Genomic DNA, 20,331 nt, shown 5'->3' with positions numbered 1-20,331 from the left:
GATTCTACTTTTATCGGAGCAAGTGAGTTCGAACCAGTTTTTTTCGTGTTGCTCAATTGTTAGTTCTCTGAGACTGTAATTTGGTTTTATCATTTTTGTTTTTAGTAATAAGGGTGTTTATGACTTATGATCTTTTCAATGCTTGATCATATGTACCTAATAACATATACGCCAACGACAGCGGTAAATCTACGCGAAATAACAGAGGTAAATTTACGTGTAAAACAGAGATAAAAATGAGATAAAAAAGAAACAACACATTCATTTAGTGTGTCTTTTGTGTAAGGTGCACAATTGCGTTCATACAACATGTACTATAGTTACCATCACATAATACACTTAAATATCTCGAGATAAATCAATTATACAAAAGTTGGTACAAGGACAATATTCTGGTTTTACTAACACTTCTGTCTTCTTATGTAGATAACGAATACCTCTCAGTACATTTTCGATGTTGTAGTCTGCTGTTGTTATGAATCTTTCTTGTCGAAGAGACAGTATTGAGAAAGCTCATCTAGACTGCAATGATTGTAGCAACATTCACACACTATTCCTTGGTACGAACTTCCATAATCATAAAATCTCTTACTCTTTCCAAGATAGGATAGTGCATTTCTTTTACCCAGGATTTGTCCTTGTAGTGGTGAAAACCTTGGGAAAATATCTACAAAATAGAAAATAAGCGCATTACAACGTAGCATGAATTTGATGTGTAAATTTTATTAGTATGATCTGAATATTGTCTCGATTCAATGATGCACGTAATTATTCGCTGTAGAATTTAAATAAAAGAAATTTCAAACTTAAAGCAAACTTTCTAATATCATAAACTTAATGCATTTGTTTTTATTATTTTGTGCTTTTAATTTATTTCATCCAATGTGTCTTGATTATCTCTCTTTATTACAATTACTTTTCTGCGACATCATGTTTATACAAGTTACACTAAATAAAATATTGAGAAGGTGATAGGAGAATGTTTCAAAGACACAACGACCCGACCAACATGACCAAAGAGAAAAAACGACAAAAACGTGAGAAATGTGTATTAGTTCAGTGAAAATAAATGTCACGCTTAATTTTGAAACAATGTATAAATTAACGTTAAACATTAACAAAAACATTACATGAAAAACTAACGAAGGCTAGCGGCTCCCGACAGACGCACAAATGCGACATGGCTTAACATGTTTTGTGATATTTTAACACGTTTGAAGGGATAAAAGAAGCATACTTATATGTTATCTGGTTTTTGTTTTGAATTAACACGAATAATTTGTATACTAGTCCTCAGAGCAAATACAATTAAGATGGTAATAGGGAATGGATCAGAGACAAAAACCTGAGCAAAGAACAGAAAAGAGTCGAAAGCTAGACAAAGCATATTCGGATTTAGTTTGAATAAGGTAAGAGTATAGAGAAGTGTCACACAACGGTTACAGGTAAAACGTGTCCGTTGTAAGCATTTTCCTAAAAGCCCTTAAAAACAAGTGGAAACTTTAAACCAAACATAACAGGAACACTGGTACAGGCCAAGACTTTTATAAGATGATAGTTCCGATTAAAAATTATCAACAATTTGAGACATATCGGTTTTTCAAATATTTATTGTTTGTCCAGTTGAGAACAAATACAAACTCTGTTAGAGCAAAATAACGTACATTATAATGAAGTTTTGTTTTGCAAATTACGCGAAAAGAACAAAATATTTCGTATCAAGAAAATTGTGATGCATACAACATATTTCCGGTTACTGGTAATAACAAACACAATATCAAAAACATGATAACTCTTCTGCAAAGCCCCATAAGCATATACATATATGTTCTCTAAAGGGAATCGTTTAGACTCGGCTATTTTTTTTTCTAAAATGCAGAAATTAAATGGCAATTACTGTTGTACTTATTTAGAAATTCGTTAAAATTTTCAAAACTGATTTTTTAATGATGGAGCAATTATAGCATTAACATATCTTTCTTTTTTTCAAATTTTATGTTCTTTAATTGGACATTGATCTGATGATATTGATGAACGCGCTCTCATCTTCAATTTGTCAGTGTTGTAAGCTGAAGTGAATTAAAACAAAACACTTCTACCTATTTTATCTTAAAAAAAAAAATACATATTTGGTCTAACATTGCACCTTTTGGGTGAATATACACTGGCTTACAATTCGTTAGTGTTATATAATTTAATTTTGAATATATTATGTGTTCTGATTGCCTAAGCTCATAGACATAATTTTATCATGTGACTGTGCTTTCATCAACGTTTCTTTTAATGATTAACTCCTTAAAAATCGAATTAACAATACAATTATGAGGATAGACTGTAATATGTTTTCTGTCTATTCGAAATTATCTTGAAATTTGGTGCACACTTTAAAGTAACAAGTTATATGGATTATTCAGTGTGCGCCTTCTTTTTTGTTATTCTTTCAAAAACAGTAAAAAAAATATTGAAGGTATTCCTTAAATAATGTTTATAAGTGAATTAAAAGCTTCAAAATATTTTTAAATTTTCAGAATAAATATTAGAAAGACTGAATTGCAAATTCTAAAGCTTGATATTCAAAAGTGTTCACAAATTTATTAACAGCTTCAAAACATCCCACATTTAGTTTTAGCACAGTTGATAAAAATACGACTTATATGTAGTTTTTCTTAAAAATTATTCAGTATCATTGCTCCACTTTATTTCATGTAGAATTTTGACCTTAGTTTGCACCCTTTACTATTTCAGATTTTCGTTAAATAAAGCATAGACAATACAAAATGACAAAATCATTTTTCGACCTGACGCCTACACAATTAGACATTGTTTCATATGATTACAGTTGTCAATTTTCTTTCTGTTTAGAAAATTACTTGTCGTTCGATAACCTCGAAAGTGAATATTTTCTTATCGTTAATTATATTTTTTTCCTACTCAATGTAAACGTAACTAGTTATTTTTATAGACTAATGTCCTTATTTTTCGTAATTAAGAATTGAAATGTAATTATTCCTGTTAATGTATGAATATGGGGAACCACCACCCATTTATTGCAAGGTCAAGAGAACTTAAAATGACTAGATTTAGTATTTGATCAGTAATGAATATGATTAAGGTTTACATAAATGGACACATTTAAAGCGTTACTGAGATTGAAAACATAAAACAACAATTTATACATAATTACAGATGTTTTATTCATAACATGTTAACCAGTGCAATATGACGTATCGCTTCCTAAAAAATATATTTGTTCATGTTAACCACAAACAAAATTTAAAGAACTAAGTCGACTTGGTTTGTATTATTATATGTAGTTACATAATGTGATAGTAACCTAATAGGATATATATTGGAATGGAAATTCCATATGGGGTGAGAGCGAAGCTCTAATGTCCATGTGGAATTTACTGACCCCACATATATCGTATTAGGTCACTATTAACACACTATTTAATGAATATATCATACCGAATATCTTAGCATGTTGTATTTAGACTGGTTTCCTATCAAAGTGATCAAGTCGTCAATACCACTAGTATTAAGATCCTATTTTCATTGGTCTATACAAAAACAAATGCCAATAACAGTCTGTTAATTTTTAATGTGTTTTAAGAATTAATTTCAATTGTGTATTGTCCAGTTCTTCGTCTGCTGAAACCTTTAATAAGTTCCTTCAACGCCGTGTTGTTTAAATAAAGGGACGTAACACCACTCATAACCGTGTATTGAAATAAGCCCCGCCTACTAACCTACTAACATAGTATGGAATATACACGGTATTTACGCATTTGCTTTAACAAATCATATTCCTAAAATAACTTACATGATTTCTAATAAATTATTAAAGTTTAGTTTTATTAAAATTCTTTAAAAAAAGTATCTTCATTTGCATAAATGTATTATTGTGTTAAAGCCTTCCAGTTTCATGCAGTTTCTCGAAGAATAATCGCATTTCAAAGTCGTCATTTACACCGATCAACCTCGGGTAACTCATTCAAAATATGCTGCGTGGGAGTATGATTTAAACAGCCTACACGAATTATGATGTTGAACATCAGCTAAATACACATTATAAACTTAAGATTCTTGCATAAAGCCATTCTTATGTGTCAATGATATGTTGTCTACTATGCAACATATTTATTGACAAGATTTGTTAACTTTGTAAACAATTAGTTCAATAACAACTGTAAACCTCATTAGTTAAATTACTCTTTGACCACACAGGAAAATGGATTAGGAAAAACAATTAGTTGTCCTGCCTTTTTTAAAATTCTTTTCTAAGCCATGCTCTAAATATTGCACGTATTATAAGTGAAGTTAGACCTGAACATAGCTGCTCAAATACTTGAAAGAATCGTAATATCATTTTTCGAATATAATTTTGTCAAAGTATATAAGTGCTTTAGCATTAAACATTTGTGACTCGGATTGATAGTTGTCACATACGAATTATTACGACCAATTCTTATTTCTATTAACTGCAATTACGATTATACACGAGGGACGTTAATGTGGATGTGCGGTTTGATACATTCATTAATGTTCATGTATATAGGTGTTAAAAATGTGTAACACAAAACCAGATAATGGAAAAAAAATTCAGATAACTATAAATTCGTTTTATCCTCCACTAGTACACAAATTTTGAAATAACACGGTCTATTATATCTGAACATCAATTGAAATGAAAAACAAATGAATTAAGTCATTTTCAGTGTAACAGTTGAGGTTTTATGCATGCACTTCGGTATATAAAAAACTGGTCAGTCAATTTGCTAAAAGTTAATTAATACAAGTACACACCGTGATATCGTGGGTCCGTGACTGAATTAAAGTATATAACTATGCCTAAGCCTTATTTTAGTAATTAGTATTGTCATCTGATAAAGTCATGTCGATTATAAGATACAAAGTTTTCTCTGCTTTCAAATCTTTCTGTTTGAACCCGTCGACCTGGAACTTATCAATTATTGGTAATATTAATTATTTGGAAAACAAAAGGTCCTGGCTATCCAGGAATGGAGAATTTTTTAATCAACAGCATTGTCCTATATTAGTTATCTTAGAAAGTCTTGCTGATTGCTGAATAAAACTACAATAGTGAACAATTTGACAATGATTGAATTTAGTAGTGTCAGCCCTTTGATTATGACCCGTGTATATAGCAAAATCCTAAATACACCGTTTGGTGGTGCGCCTGTCAAATGCGGAACGTACAGATAAGGTAATAGCTAGCAGGTGAATATACTATTGATATCGGTATCGGATTCGACCCGGAACTTGTTAATTATTGGCAATATTAATTATGTGGAAAACAAAAGGTTCTGGAGTGGTGTAATTTTTAATCTACACCATTGTCCTATATTAGTTATATATAGAGTTGAATTCTTTGAATTGTCGTTTTTACCCGATGACGGCTGACAAATTGGACCTAGTAATTTTAGTATTATAGATGAGACAGGCTTTGGCTGTGAAAGGGGATGATGTCTATATGATCTTTTGAAAATTTTATTCAAACATATTTTGACTTTAAAATCTTTTAAAACGAAACGGAAGTACCGCAACGTTTCCGATTTTGGTTCTGTTGTTAGAGATTTTAGTTATGACTTTATTTAAGTTATGACGTCATATTCAATGAAAACAAAGAAACGCTATCATCAGGTAACGTTTTTTCATATCAAGAAATTATTAAAAATAAAATTGGTATTGCGTTTCTTCTACATTTTACTAGACTGATGAATATATATATATATATATATATATATATATATATATATATATATATTCATTAAATAAAATAATAAAATAAGTAAAAAGTTAACAGTTCCATTCTATCGATTTCATCCTTCCATTGGGACTCTTCAGGATAACTGATGTAGTGTCGCTATAGGCGACGTCGTTAAGGAGGTTTATGACGTTCCGTCATTGTTCGTTATTAAAAGTTCTCGGGATTTAATTTTGATCGGAACGTTGTTATGAAATAACGTTCCATCTCTTTTCTATATGCTTCATCCCGTCTACATTTAAAAATAGGCATTATTTGAAAATGCTTTTTACCACAAATGTCAAGATGGGCACTAATTGGTGAATTTCTGTATTGTGGGTGTTTTATTTGTTCTTTGTGAACTCGCACCCGTTCACAGAGGCTATTCCCGGTCTGTCCAATATAATTTTCGTGACAACCAGTACATGTGACGCAGTAAATAAGGTTTGTTGTCTTACATGTCATATTGGCGTTCACATGAAATTTTTTGCCATCTTTAAATGATTTCATTTTACCCGTTTCTAAATATTTCGTATCTTGGCCACAAACACCGCATCTTGAATCTCCGCAAGACTTTATTTCAAAGTCATTAACCTTCGGTTCGAACCGAGCTCTGGTTAAGTGTTTCTTTAAGTTTTTAGGTTGTCTTCGGCTGTAGATTAAGTTTTCTTCCGGTATCAATTTTTTCATAGTTTCACTTTCGTGTAGAATCGGAAGGTTTGATTTAATTGTATTAAAAACGTTTGGTAAATACGGGTCATGTGTACTAACAAACGGTATTTTCTTTAAGGTTTCGTCCGTGTGTTTCACTTTCGGGGTTCGTAATTCTTGAAGTGTCAAGAGTTTAGATTTTCGAATTCCACTTTCGATTAAACCCTCTGGGTATAGCTGTTGTGTCAAATAGCCTTTTAATTCCTTCAAACGTACTTCTCGAATGTTATGGTCAGATACTATAGCACAAATCCGTCTTGCCATACAGTAAGGTATATTTCGTTTTGTATGGGACGGATGACACGAATGAAAATTTAAGTATTGATGGGTGTCTGTGGATTTATAATAAATATCCGTTGTTATATGTCTGCCTGATTTTAAGATGAGGATATCCAAAAATGGTAGTTGTGTGTCACTGGTTTCCATGGTGAATTTAATCGACGGATGTAAGGAGTTGATAAGATCTTTAAATTTATATAAATCCTTTTCTGATCTGCTCCAAAATATTATACAGTCATCTAAATATCTTTTCCAAAATTTAATGACATAATCACAGAAATTTTGATCGAATTGGACAGATATTTGTCGATACATCTGTTGCTCTAAGTATGCCATCACTAAATTTGCGTATGTGGGGGCAACTTTAGTTCCCATGGCTGTACCTTTAATTTGTCTGTATTTGTTTCCGTCGAAATAAAATGTATTTTCTTCCAGAACTATTTTGGTAGCTTCTAGTATGAAGTTTGTTTCAAATCTACTGTCAATTTCATCCCGTTTTTCTTCGATCCAGTATTTTACGGCTGTAAGACCTAGATCATGGGGAATATTTGTGTATAGACTTGTAACATCAAAGCTTGTTAATAGTGTTTCTTCCGGAACTATGGCAGGAATGTGATTTAAAAATTCCATATCATCTTTGATATAACTTGGAATTGACGGACATAGATGTTTGATAACAAGGTCGATAAAATGACTTAGTCTTTGAGTTAATGATTCCGGTCCGGCGTTGTCAAATTTCTTTTGAGTTGATTTAGAAGCAACGGCGGCATATGTTCCAGTATTTGTATTCTGTGAATCATTTGGTTGGTTAGGGGTGGTATTGATATTTACATTATTCATGGGTATATCGTTGTTTCCCTTTGTTCTAGCTGGTCGTTGCGGTTTTAGTTTCATTATGGACTCATCGCCATAATTCTTTTCCCAATGGAAGGATGAAATCGATAGAATGGAACTGTTAACTTTTTACTTATTTTATTATTTTATTTAATGAATATATATATCTGCACATGTGAAAATTATTTTTTACGCCTATATATATGTATATGAGGCTAAGCGATTAGTGCTGTAGTGTATCAAAGGTGTGAGTTCGAATCCCGCTGAGGGACTGACAAAAATTTGTCAGTATAAAATCTAACTCTAACACTGTTTGGTGTAATTTTCAGACTTATATAAATATTTGCATTAACCTTGTATCTATATCACTATTAGATCCAGTGGACATGTATATTGTATGGTTTGTCACTTGTTTAGACTTGTTTGTAAAATATACTTATTTCTAGTGACTGTATAATGAAATGAATCATGATCCTATATGATATATAAAAATTGTTGAGTTAGATTGCTGACAAATGATAAATACATTGTGTATGAAAATAATAATATAACATCTACACACGCTTAAAAAACACGTGTCTCATGTCTATCTCTAGATTCACCTTCCGTGACAAGGTAACACTACGACTATTGAAGTTATATTTTTTATATAGCGGATGTGGTCGAGTGGTCTAGAGCGCTGGACATGAGGCTAAGCGATTGGTGCTGTAGTGTATCAAAGGTGTGAGTTCGAATCCCGCTGAGGGACGGACAAAAATTTGTCAGTATAAAATCTAACTCTAACACTGTTTGGTGTAATTTTCAGACTTATATATATATATATATATATTGTACTCAAAGTCTCATGCAAACGAAACCAGAAAAAGGAAGTAGATTTCTGCGCAAATGCGGGAAAATAAAAAAGTTTCAAAATAAAAAAAGTTAACGATTTTGAGGTCATTAGTAAAATAATATTTTTGTGGAAATAAGAAAAAAATATATTTTTTTTTTATTTTCTACCGTAATAGGAGACTTAGTACCCAAAATATCTGATTAGTTAGTATTCAGTTGTTTTATACTTGCTCATATAAATAACGTATTGAATTATCTTAAAAGTACTAAATCAGCTTTCATCACATTTTGTGAAGATATTTAAGTGAATTGAAAGTGGTATATTCTTCTGTAAATTGACTATTACATATATTTTGTTCGGAACTTCAGATGATATTCAGATCAAAATGACAGTTTTAGACTAAATTTCATTCAGTACTGTATCCTCTGTCCGATTACATTAATCATCTGACTTTTTTATCCTTCTTATTCTGATCTAAAATATACTTGTCTTATACCAGCTTAGTCAGTTGTAAAATAAACAGATTTAAATAATATTAGAGAATATCGATGGAATTATTTAAATATCTAATGAGGAATTATAAAATTTATCTTCCGGTATAAAAAAGCTATATTTGATGTCTATGACGTGATAACATGAGGTTTTGTTTTTATTTAATGCTTTCCAACATCCAGTCCCGATCATTTTGGTTATCCCTTGTATCCTATTAATTTTCACAATCTACTCTTTCTATTAAAATTCGTTTTTGGACAACACATGGTTAAGGTGAATTTAATATAAAAAATGTTCAGTTTATCAAAATGTGTCCCTATAGGCATGATAGGTGTAATACCTCCATTGATTTCCCCTATTAGCCTTGTTAAAATTGCACTTTTCAAAAAATTGTGCAGAATTTATCTTTGTTTCAAATAAAAAAAATACTTGGCATGAGTCCTGTCCAGTACTATAGCAAAATTTTACATAACAATTCATTGCATATAAGAAAATAACCATCACTGGAAATTAACCACTCAAATTTCTCCCCTTATAATGCTTATTTAACCCGTGTACAAGCTTAAGTAACCATGTAACCTCAAGTTTACAAAATATTCTATAGAAACCCCAAATAAAAAAATTTGAAATACCCAAGACATATGTTTATGAAACAGAAATGTTTTACTGCAATAAAATGTAGGATTAATAACTATACAACTGTCAAATTCAAGGAAATATTTTGTTCGACTTATTTTCGTATACAACCGGATGTGACGTACCATGATTTGGTATTATTACATTAATTAAGTAAATCACAAAGTTAGTAATTGAAGACGGATAGATATTGAAATGAACCGCTCGATTGACAGAATAAAAAACAACTTCTATCAAGGTTTATCTAAAATGTTGAACGGGTAAAAATTTATTGATTCATTGTTTTTAATTGTAGATAGTTATATAATTGTTGGTGTTTATATGCGTTATACTCCTATATACGTAATTCCATAAGCCAGAAACTTGTTCCTTCTCACAAAAACACACATACGTATAGAATATCTAATGCCATGAATTCAGAGATTAAAAACTATTTCAAATGAAGAACGTATGACTGCATCCAAGTAAATGATAAACACATCCTACATTTAGATAGAAGTTTTATTAAACTACAATCCTTTACAAAATGTTACTCCTTAATGGGTATCTCAACAGCTGAACAAACAAATGTTGATTAAGATCTCAAATGTCAACCACTTGTCATTGATTCTAATGTCGTGAAACGGTATCTGGAACATCCTCTAATTGCTATTTTAATTATCAAATAAAAGATTAAACCTATGCAATGCTTGTAATGGCCTTGTTCTAACAGGTTTATTGAGAAGTTTAGATTTTCAAAGCTTGTTAAATTATTTGATATATGTTATTTAGGCGTAATGTTTTTATTTTTAGAAAATTTAATTAATTTGATGGATGGATTGACCTACATGATTTAAAGAAAACTAATGTACTTAAAAATTAATTGATGGAATAAATTTTTATTTTAGATGTACTACAAGATAGGTTGCAATGTGCCGCTTGATAATCTAAAGAACCATTTGTATTTTCATTGTAAGTGACCGGAAATGAAATCACCACACAACGTTGGTTGCATGTATGTTGTTTTTCTAAGTTTTTGGTCAATCACAACATTTATTTGTACTACTTTATAAATCATACCTAGAAAGATATAAGATTCTGAAACGGTGAATTATTTCAATTGAAACACTGCTTAAATTTTGTCAATTTTCTTTATGTAGATTGATTTTCAAACAATTTTTTCCTACTCTGTAGGGTATGAATAAATACAAATTGCTGTTCTTAATACATGTTTAAGGTAATGTAAACTAAACACATGTTTTCAGATATCCCTTCCCATGGATCGAGAAAAGAAACCGGAAATGTGTCAAGTGAAATAGAATGACCAAAGAGCAGAACACAGTCAAAAGTCATCATTTTGGTCATCCACACTGCAGGAAAATACGGAAGCAGCCCGAGTCAAATGTTCGATAAGGTAACAGAAGAATGACAACGATGAAGATAAATCAACAAAGGACGACAAGCAGTTACTAACATGCCAGCTCCAGATCTCAAGTGATTCAAAGAGTATGCCCTATGTATTCCTTTTTAGTGAAAATCAAGCACAATTCATCCCTTAAGGGGTTCATAATAGTACTGTCATTAAATATAAGAGAGGAACATAACCCGTACCATGCCAATAACTGGTTTTAGCGCCACTTGAAGATTATTTTTTTTAAAGAGAGTAGACAATTATTGTTTTCAAGCGTTTTTGAATCGATCTTAGTTTTATGGGAAAAGAACAAGTTAACTATATGTCGTTCCTTCAAGCATTATAGCCAAACAAATAAAATGATCCGTCTTGCGACAGGTCAATTTTCTTGCATATCGATTATCATTTCTTTGTTTAGATTATTAACAATTTAAATTTATAGATAGAGGACAATTTACCGATTAACAAATTGTACCGACACTTGTCTGTTGTTGACGTCGGCGTTATACTATCATTTAGTAGTCTACTCTACTATATTATTTTCTTAATGTTGTCGTTGGGTTATAGTCTTATTGACGAATATTCCATATTTCCTTATCAACATACGCAAACTTTCTATCGAAGGTCTAAATAGGTCTCTTCTAGTACTTTGGCTTCCTCCATCATAACAAAAAAATTGACCGTCACAATAACGTCAATAGTGCTGAAAAATGCGTTAAAAACTAACAATCAACTAATCAATCATTTATTTAAGGTGGTACCCAACACTTTCACTAAAATCAATTTGGCTCGTTTAATTTTGATAAAATTTTGATAATGTATTTACTTTGACCCTTTAACAAAAATATAAAAATTTCAAAAATTTTGAATCAACCGTTTTATCAGAAAAATTACACTGGTTAAATAGCAGTTTGACAAACACCAATTTTGATAATTGAAAAGCTTAATATTCCCTTTACAACACAACGTAATTAAAACATTTAGATGACTTTACAGAGTTATCTCCCTGTAGTGTTAGGTTCCACCTTAAATAAAAAGAGAGTGAGTGTAGATATGTAGATTGAATATTTAATTGACTTGAAAAGGGAAAGAAATTAGTGGTAAACATCATTAAGACAACAACCCAACACTACAGAAAATTAATGTTGTTTGATTGGTTAGTTATGTCGTCATCAGCATACGGTATCTAGCAATTAATTGACCTGCATGGTGACGTCATCATGGTGAACAATATGGTTTCTCCTGCCATCATTGTTATATATATTTTCATTGGCTTTCATAAAGATTCATTCCAATAATTATAAGAGAATTCAAAATGAATAAAAAAAATTCAAAACTAAATTAATCTTGATAAAAAGTAAATAATTTGTTTTCCTAACATTATCATCAATGCAAACCACGCAGAATCCCGTGGGCGAGATTTGAAATTAACCTAATGAGTATGATAGTTATACAACGAAAGATGATATACTGTTATTGAATATTTGTCACGGTAATCAAATCAGATTAATAAAATTATAAACACTAATCATAAAAGCCAGTATGTATTTCCTTAACGTTTTACTTCCTACCCACAATCAGGACGTAAAAGAAATTAAGCTATAAATAGAATGCGCCAGACTAGTTAATATCAATTTATTAACTATAGGCATTAATTTACAGAAAGGAAATACAGACCCAATTTCTTTAGACATTTGAGCTATTAAGCTGATTTCCATGCATCAACAAACACGGACCTTAAAAAAGTATTTAGGCAGATGGATGGTCTCACAAGAAAAGAAAACCCAAAGTTTCAGTTTGACTGGAATATAAAGTTCGAATTATAATAATAAAGGTAAAAATACCAAAAGAAAGGGTAAGCATCTTCCATTTCCCTTGCAATAACCATTTATGTGCAACTATAGTCAAATATAACGTTAGCGGTTCATACCATTTAAAGACATGAAGTAAGAAGTGACACATGCCTTGCAATAAGTATAAACAAACAAAACAGTAACAATTGACCAAATGAGTAAAACTAAATGTATATACAAACAAAAACCTTATAATATCAGATCAGTTGAGCTTTTATGTGGTTCGCACTATTTGCTCTCATACTTGAGTCTTTGAACTGACCTCGATAATTACTTTCATTTAGCAAGATAATATAATGCATGGACAAGTTTAAGTTTAAGAAATGTGTACACTGCTAAAAATAAGAGAAAAAATGGGGGGATACTCTGGTATTGCTTATATTTTAATGTATTATAAGCCAAGTTCGAATGGGATAACTATTATACATCCCAGCTATTCTACATTAGATAAACAACCATTTAAACGTCATAAAATCTAGTTAAGAACACCAAACAATCCTTATAATATACTTACTCGATGATTTATCCCTTGCCTTACCTGTTGATTATTTTTATTTATCAACGTTCGGCTCGAGGATTAGGCATTCCCACCAAAATGATACAAAACAAAGGAAAACATGCAAAAGAAGGAACCTCAAACTAGGGCTCAGATCAACCTTCAGTAGGTAAAACGTAGGAACCAAGATGTACTTTTATGTACGAAATACGGTTTAAAAGTCCGCTTAAATTTAAATATAAATGGAATATATAATCTGTTGGTTGCTTTTATCGGTTATCGGATAACCGTTCCGTTGGTTTTGATTTAGCGTGTTTGACTCCAGTATAGGAGATCGTGAATTGAACACGGGTCGAGTTGAACCTAAAATTCAAAAACTTATTTTCTGTTTTTTTTTCTGCTAAGAAAGCAGCATTAAAATTGTCCAATTAGTAAATAGAATAATGTGTCCGGGTAGAGTGATACGTCTTGAGAATTTGTAAGTCAAGTCAATAAGATAAAGCAGGGTTAGTATTCATATTTAATGTACATGCTCTATAGTTATGATTATGGAATTGATTTGGGGATGAATATTAGATAAGCATCCATCACAATCATGATCCCCGGGTTTACTGTTTGTTTTGGATTTATTCCTTATTGTTTTGGGTTTCTACGATATTTTTTGGTTAGCTGTACGATTTTCCTATTTTGACTTTTTGCATACCAGTACAAAGCTGAATTTAGAAAATAATAAAACTGATTGTCCTCTGAAATGATAATGACGTACCATTATTGGTTAGTGATTTATAAGAAAGAAGTTACCGATCACAGCCTTTTGATGTATGCTTTGAGTTATGTAAGATGGGCTGGATGAGCTTCAAGGCATCTATAGTAATGGCTAAGATTTGGCTCATAATATTTATGTCACCCTGACGGAGGTCGGGTGACATATTGTTATTGTTCGATTATTTATTATGTCACCCTGACGGAGGTCGGGTGACATATTGTTATTGTACGATTCTTTTTTTCTTATTCTTATTCCGCACTTTTTGTCCAGCTTACTTCTCGGAACTGAATGGACCAATGTTGATGGAACTATAACATAATGTTAATCAGCATGTGTAGTTTTACACCTTACTTTGGAATTAAAAAAATGGCTGCCATTGCCATGGAAACAGCAAAAATGTGAAAAATAGAAATGTGTTCAAATTTATATGAAACTTCTATGACATTAAGAGACTCATGCACACTTCAACATGGTACATTTTTTTTCAACTGGGGGGTCTCTAGACATAATTTGAGGGGAGTGAATTTTTCATGGAACATTCCAGAACATAAGTGTTAAATTTATTCTAGAGACATTTTAAAAATGGTATATTATGGTATATAATTATGGAGAGATCAATTTGCAGCAGAAGTTAGACTTTGGAATTTTAAAAATGGTAGCCGTTACCATGGAAACAGCAAAAATATGAAAAACTCCAAAATGCTTCAAATTTAATGAAACTTAAAACAAATATTGCCTAGCTAATGTAGACTTGACTTTTGAGTTCGGAATTTCCAAAATGGCGGCCGTTGCCATGGAAACGGCACAATTGTTGAGAACAGAAAAACGTACATAAAGCTATGAAAACTGACAGAAAGATCTTTTGTTATGGATATATCTACATTTACTGATGGAACATTTCGAAATGGCTGTCGTTTAGTGGCAATTTGGGAACCAGGGTGACATCCGCTATTGCTTGCAATGGCAATTCTAGTCTTTTCCTTATTATTATTCCACACTTTTTTGTCCAGACTATTTCTCGGAATTGAATGGACCAATGATGATGGAACTTTACCATAATGTTAAACCCCATGTGCAGATGTGCAATCGAGGGTTGGAATTTCCAAGATGGCTACCGTTGTCATGGAAACAAAAAAAGTGTGAAAAATCGGAAAGTCTTCCGAAATGAATGAAACTTTGGGGAAATGTTACTTGGCCTGCGAAGACATGCCATCCATCTTTGGTATTTTAAAAATGGCCGCCGTTGCCATAGAAACAGTACAAATATGAAAAATTTCAAAATGCTTTAAACTTTCTGAAAATTTGCAAAATGATGTATTGTGAAGTAAATTAAGTTAATTTAAAGATAAAAAAAATTTCAAAATGGGTGCCACTTAGTGGAAATTGGTGGACCAGGGTGACATCCGCTATTGCTTGCAATGGCAATTCTAGTTCTTGTTTTTACATAGATTAGATCGTTGGTATTCCCGTTTGAATGGTTACACCAGTCATTTTGGGGGCCCTTATTACATGTAGCTTGCTGTTCAGTGAGAGCCAAGGCTCCCTTTTGAAGACGGTCCTTTGACCTACAATGTATAATGGTTTACTTTTACAAATTGTGAATTGGATGGAGAGTTGTCTCATTAGCACTCTTACCACATCTTCATATATCTTAGCAGTGCAGAATAAAGATAAAATAAACATAAAGAATAGAGAATAATAAAATACTGAAATATGACGAATAGAAAATAAAAGGGTGCTGAAATAGAATGAATAGAAAAACAGGGTTTAAACAAAAGAAAGATTAGAGATGCCCAATAAATGTTATAGAGCAAACAAATGAATACTCTTATCAAGGCTCGCATTCGCATTTAACCAAGTGCAAATGGAAATTGTTGAGTTGCCTTCATATATATATATTAAACTTGGGTGGGGAGGGGGAACAAAAAAAAAAAGAAAAGGAAAAACAGTCAAACATACAATAAAAAAACTGAGAAAAAAATGTGACACTAAAAATAATAAGATAGTATTTGTTTTAATTTCAAATTACATGGCCCTCAATTCATACGATTAGTATTAAAATTATCGTTTTTACCGTTGCAGATATACATGTTGTCTGCTCTATAGTCTCTTTGACACATTCCCAATTTTCACTCTCAGTTTTATACTGAAATGTACATTTGTACGTTATGAAATTAAATTTATTTTCTCTTTCTTTTATTGATTGTTACACAAGATAAAATAGATAGGAAATTAGCATAATTTCTGCAAATAGAAGTCTTTCAAGTACTTACCTTCATTAGAATTTTTATGGTCAACTGAGCGCTTTTTAGGTAGACTAAACTTTCCTTCACACACAAGAGTAACGACAAGCGACAATTCATCTCCACAAATTCCATCTTTATGACCGCCATACCGTTCTGTCTGTGACATACAATACTTTTCAAAACCAGCAAGCACAGGCCAAATGAAAGCATATATCACAAAAACAAAAACAAGAAGCCAAACTGCATATCTGGGCATTTTACCTAAAATTAGAGAGAGAAAAGTATCTGAGAATTAATTTGGGAAGAATAATACGGGGTGATTATAAGGGATAGAAGTTGACAGCTGAGTCTTACTAATTTATACAGTATGAGATTTGTATGATGCTTAGAACAATCTGATTAAGTTACTGTAACTGACCGTACGTGATGTTTGTAATATATACGGATAAAATGTTTGATTCGAGCGTCACTGATGAGTCTTAAGTAGACGTAACGCGCGTCTGGCGTAAATTTAAAATTTTAATTTTGGTATCTATGATGACTTTATTACATTTCAAATACTGAAAAGTTATTTGTCTTAATAAAAGTTACATTTTGTTACCGTATATCAAATAATATCTGTTATATTTTGTACTTGATTTATATTCCAATTACTGAAAATTTGTTTGTCTTAATAAAAGTTACATTTTGTAACCGTATATCAAATATTATGTAAGTCCCATTTTGTACTCTTAAACTTTATACAAAATTTTCATTTTTTTTTACTCGTTAATGAAACGAAATCTTATATAATATATATAATGTATTACATGCTTAACTTGAAATATTTCTTTTTTTCATTCTAATTTTATAAAGAAATTATAATATTTTTACATTTCGTAAGGTATGTACCGGCTCATCGGATGTCAATTTTATATATCAGCATTGAACATTCCAGACCGATTCCACATTTTTGGAAATCAACAGGCTCATAATGGTAAAATTGTCAGCGAGTTTGCTTCAAATTTCAAAGTTATAAGGCCTCATCGTTGATACATACTTGCTGCTACTTTTAAAATCTCGAAAAGTACGTCATCAAAGTGTTTATAGTAAGTATTAAATGAGATTTTATTTTTATGCATAAAATTGAGAGTGAATGTATATAAAACATTATTTGCTTAGAGATACCAGTCTTGCTCCAAAGTTAAAAAATTAATAGGAAATGATTGAATATTTTGTAATTTCTAAGTTAAGTCTGATATATTTTTATTGTTATTTCTACTGTAATATCTTTTTTTTTCTTTAGTAACTGGTTTTAGTTGTTAACGTTGTTATTATTTGTTTGACATTGGTTAACGTAATGTTACAAAAAATATGGGTAAATAAAACCAAGTCCAAAGACAGGAGCCTGCAATTCCGTGGTCGTCGTTTTTTGCTTTATATCATATCAGTCTGTTTTTCGTTTATTGCTTTAAATATAAATAGGGGCGTTAATTTTCTCTTTTAAATTATTATATTTGTATTCAGTGGAGACTTGTCTCATTGGCAACCCTACCACATATTCTTATTTCTATATTTAATTTACAAAAAAATAATTATGTTTTAAAATATAAGAATATAACCCATTTTAAGAAGTAAAGCAAGATTTCTCGATACCAGCATTGCCATAATTGATTTATTGATTTGTTTCAGTTAATTCTCCGACGTATCCAATATGTAGTTTAACCAAAGTCTGAAGGCATTGATCATATGTTAAATGACGCCTTTGATCTCTTATATTAAGTTAAATCTCCATTAAATTAATAAATACCGGTTATTTTATGGAATATTAGCTACTTTATCTCGAGCTTAATGTATACCCCTACAAAAGGTCAAGAATGGCATTATCATTATGATTGGCTAATCTCTTCCGTTGATCAACCGACAGATTGTCACTCATTTCTCGAATAAGCTTCCAGTAAAGGTCACAGAATATTTTATAAGTGTCAAGAAAAACTCGTTAGGTCACATGTAATTATGTGCTAGGTTATTACAATTTTCACTTGATTTTAGATATTATAGGTGATCATAGTCACTTATTAATATTCATTTGTACATTAACCGAAAATTGTTTTATTCTTGTGTATTGATTTGAGTTCAGGTTGGGTATTTAATTGTTCTTATTTTACACTATTAACAGCAACAAATGCAATCTACTTTTTTTTCTTCTCTCAAATCGATGTACAATGCCAGGCTTTACAAAATGTAATTTTATGCAATGCCAAATTTGTAAAGAAAAGGTAAGCGAATCATAAAATCGGAAAAGGGCACAGAGTTACAAAAAGTAAAATAGCCAAAATACCCAAATCCGAGGTAAATTCAAAACGGAAAGTCAGTATAAACAGTTGTCATATTCCTGAATTGGTTCAAAATACAGAGCTGTGTTGTATTACAAATTGAACAGATTTATTTTCCGGCTAAGTATGCCAAAATTTAGGACCCGAGTACATATATTAAAATTTAGCTTATAGAATGAAATTCAAAACAGTGTGGCTGTGGCCATTGATTGACACATTAAATTCACCCATTGACTGGGACAATTTAGGTGAACGTTTGTATGTAACGACCACTGCTCACTATGTACTTTTTAAAGACACTTAAACTATGGGGTCACCAAAGGTTCTCAACACCTTAATAAAGTAATTCGAAAATTAATCAGAAATAACACGATGTTTTGATTTATATCAATTATATAAATCAAAACATAAAGGTTCCTGATTAATTTTTCGAATTATTTTATAATTAAAGGCGTTAAGAAACCTTTGGTGACCCCACAGTTTAAATGTCTATCGTAGGTACGTCGTGAACAGTGATCGTTACAGACAAAAGTTCACGTAAATTGTCCCAGTCAATGGATGAATTTAATGTGTCAATCAATAGCCACAGCCACACTGTTTTGAATTTCATTCTAAATGTATGCAAAGAAATAACGAATTCAAATCAGACTATGTCCATGTTTAAAGTTATAAGTTTAAATATCGTTGTTTACATCTTGGGTTAAAAAAAATGAAAAATGAAAAAAAATAATTGCGCAGAAACAATTCACCTCTGATTCTTCAAAATGGTTTTGAACTCTGAAATGCATTCGTTTTTTTTTCTTCAAATGATTTGTAAAAAAAATAATTTAAAAGCATTTTTAAATAAGGATCAAAATAAATATTTTTTTTAAAGAATGATTATACAAAAAGAACAACGCACTTACCAATATATGAAGCTACAGAACCTAGTGCACAGAACAACTTTAAAAAAAATTATAACCTCTTAACATTAAAGATTTATATCTTTTATATTGACATCGATTGTATCCAAAAGAACATCTTTTATATGACTAATAAATATCACTGTGTCATCAATTGAAATTATATGTTTTTGTTTCGTTTCTATAGCGATTCCTATTTTCTACGAAGGTACATACATGAAACCTATATTTATCTGATGTCGTATGCTTTTGAAGATAGATAAAATGACAGATTATTTTCCAGTCATATAATTCCAGACCTTAGTTTAATGATATCCTAAACATACATTTGAAATAAATATAACTTTTTTTAAATTGACATAGACATTTTATCCAATATATAATTATGAAATAAAAGCATAAAGCTTTAGGAATTGGAACTATTAATTTTGGAAAATACGAGTCTTTAAAGAATAAGAAACCAAAAAGGATTTTTGTTTGATCATAGGGTTAAAATGTTTTAAACTTGCCGGTCAGAGTGGGGTTTACAGAATAGACAACAATGGACCAAGAGAACAGGAAATAGGCAAAGACAATGCCAAAACAATATAAAAAAAAAAGATCGAAAAGACAAAAAAAAAAAAAAAAAAGAAGAAAGAAAAATAGAGGCCTTAAAAATATAGGATCGAAAATAATAGTCATTCAAAATAAAAAAAAAAAAAAAAAAAAAAAAAGAGAATAATTATAGACAAACAAAATATGGAAAAGAGAAAAATGGATTACAAAGTTAGAGAATACGGAAATGATCATAAAACCCCATAAAGACCTTCAAA

The 20,331-nt window shown here is 30.9% G+C and overlaps 1 protein-coding gene across 3 annotated transcripts in view; it reads right to left on the bottom strand.

The window, feature by feature from the left end:
- Window positions 1–260: 260 nt before the first annotated feature.
- Window positions 261–20,331, bottom strand: part of LOC143049100 (con-Ins Im1-like) — a 45,230-nt gene continuing 25,159 nt past the window's right edge. For all 3 annotated transcript variants that reach the window (XM_076222872.1, XM_076222870.1, XM_076222871.1), the window contains exons 2-3: window positions 16,330–16,563; window positions 261–667 (exon numbers count right to left, since the gene is read on the bottom strand). In XM_076222872.1, the coding sequence (XP_076078987.1) occupies window positions 474–667; window positions 16,330–16,558 (423 nt within the window). In that variant the 5' untranslated portion in view covers window positions 16,559–16,563 and the 3' untranslated portion in view covers window positions 261–473. The remainder of the gene's footprint in view (window positions 668–16,329; window positions 16,564–20,331) is intronic.

This window comes from Mytilus galloprovincialis, chromosome 10 (assembly GCF_965363235.1).
Source record: "Mytilus galloprovincialis chromosome 10, xbMytGall1.hap1.1, whole genome shotgun sequence".
NCBI classification, from domain to species: domain Eukaryota; kingdom Metazoa; phylum Mollusca; class Bivalvia; order Mytilida; family Mytilidae; genus Mytilus; species Mytilus galloprovincialis.
This window is presented reverse-complemented; position numbering and strand designations above follow the sequence as displayed.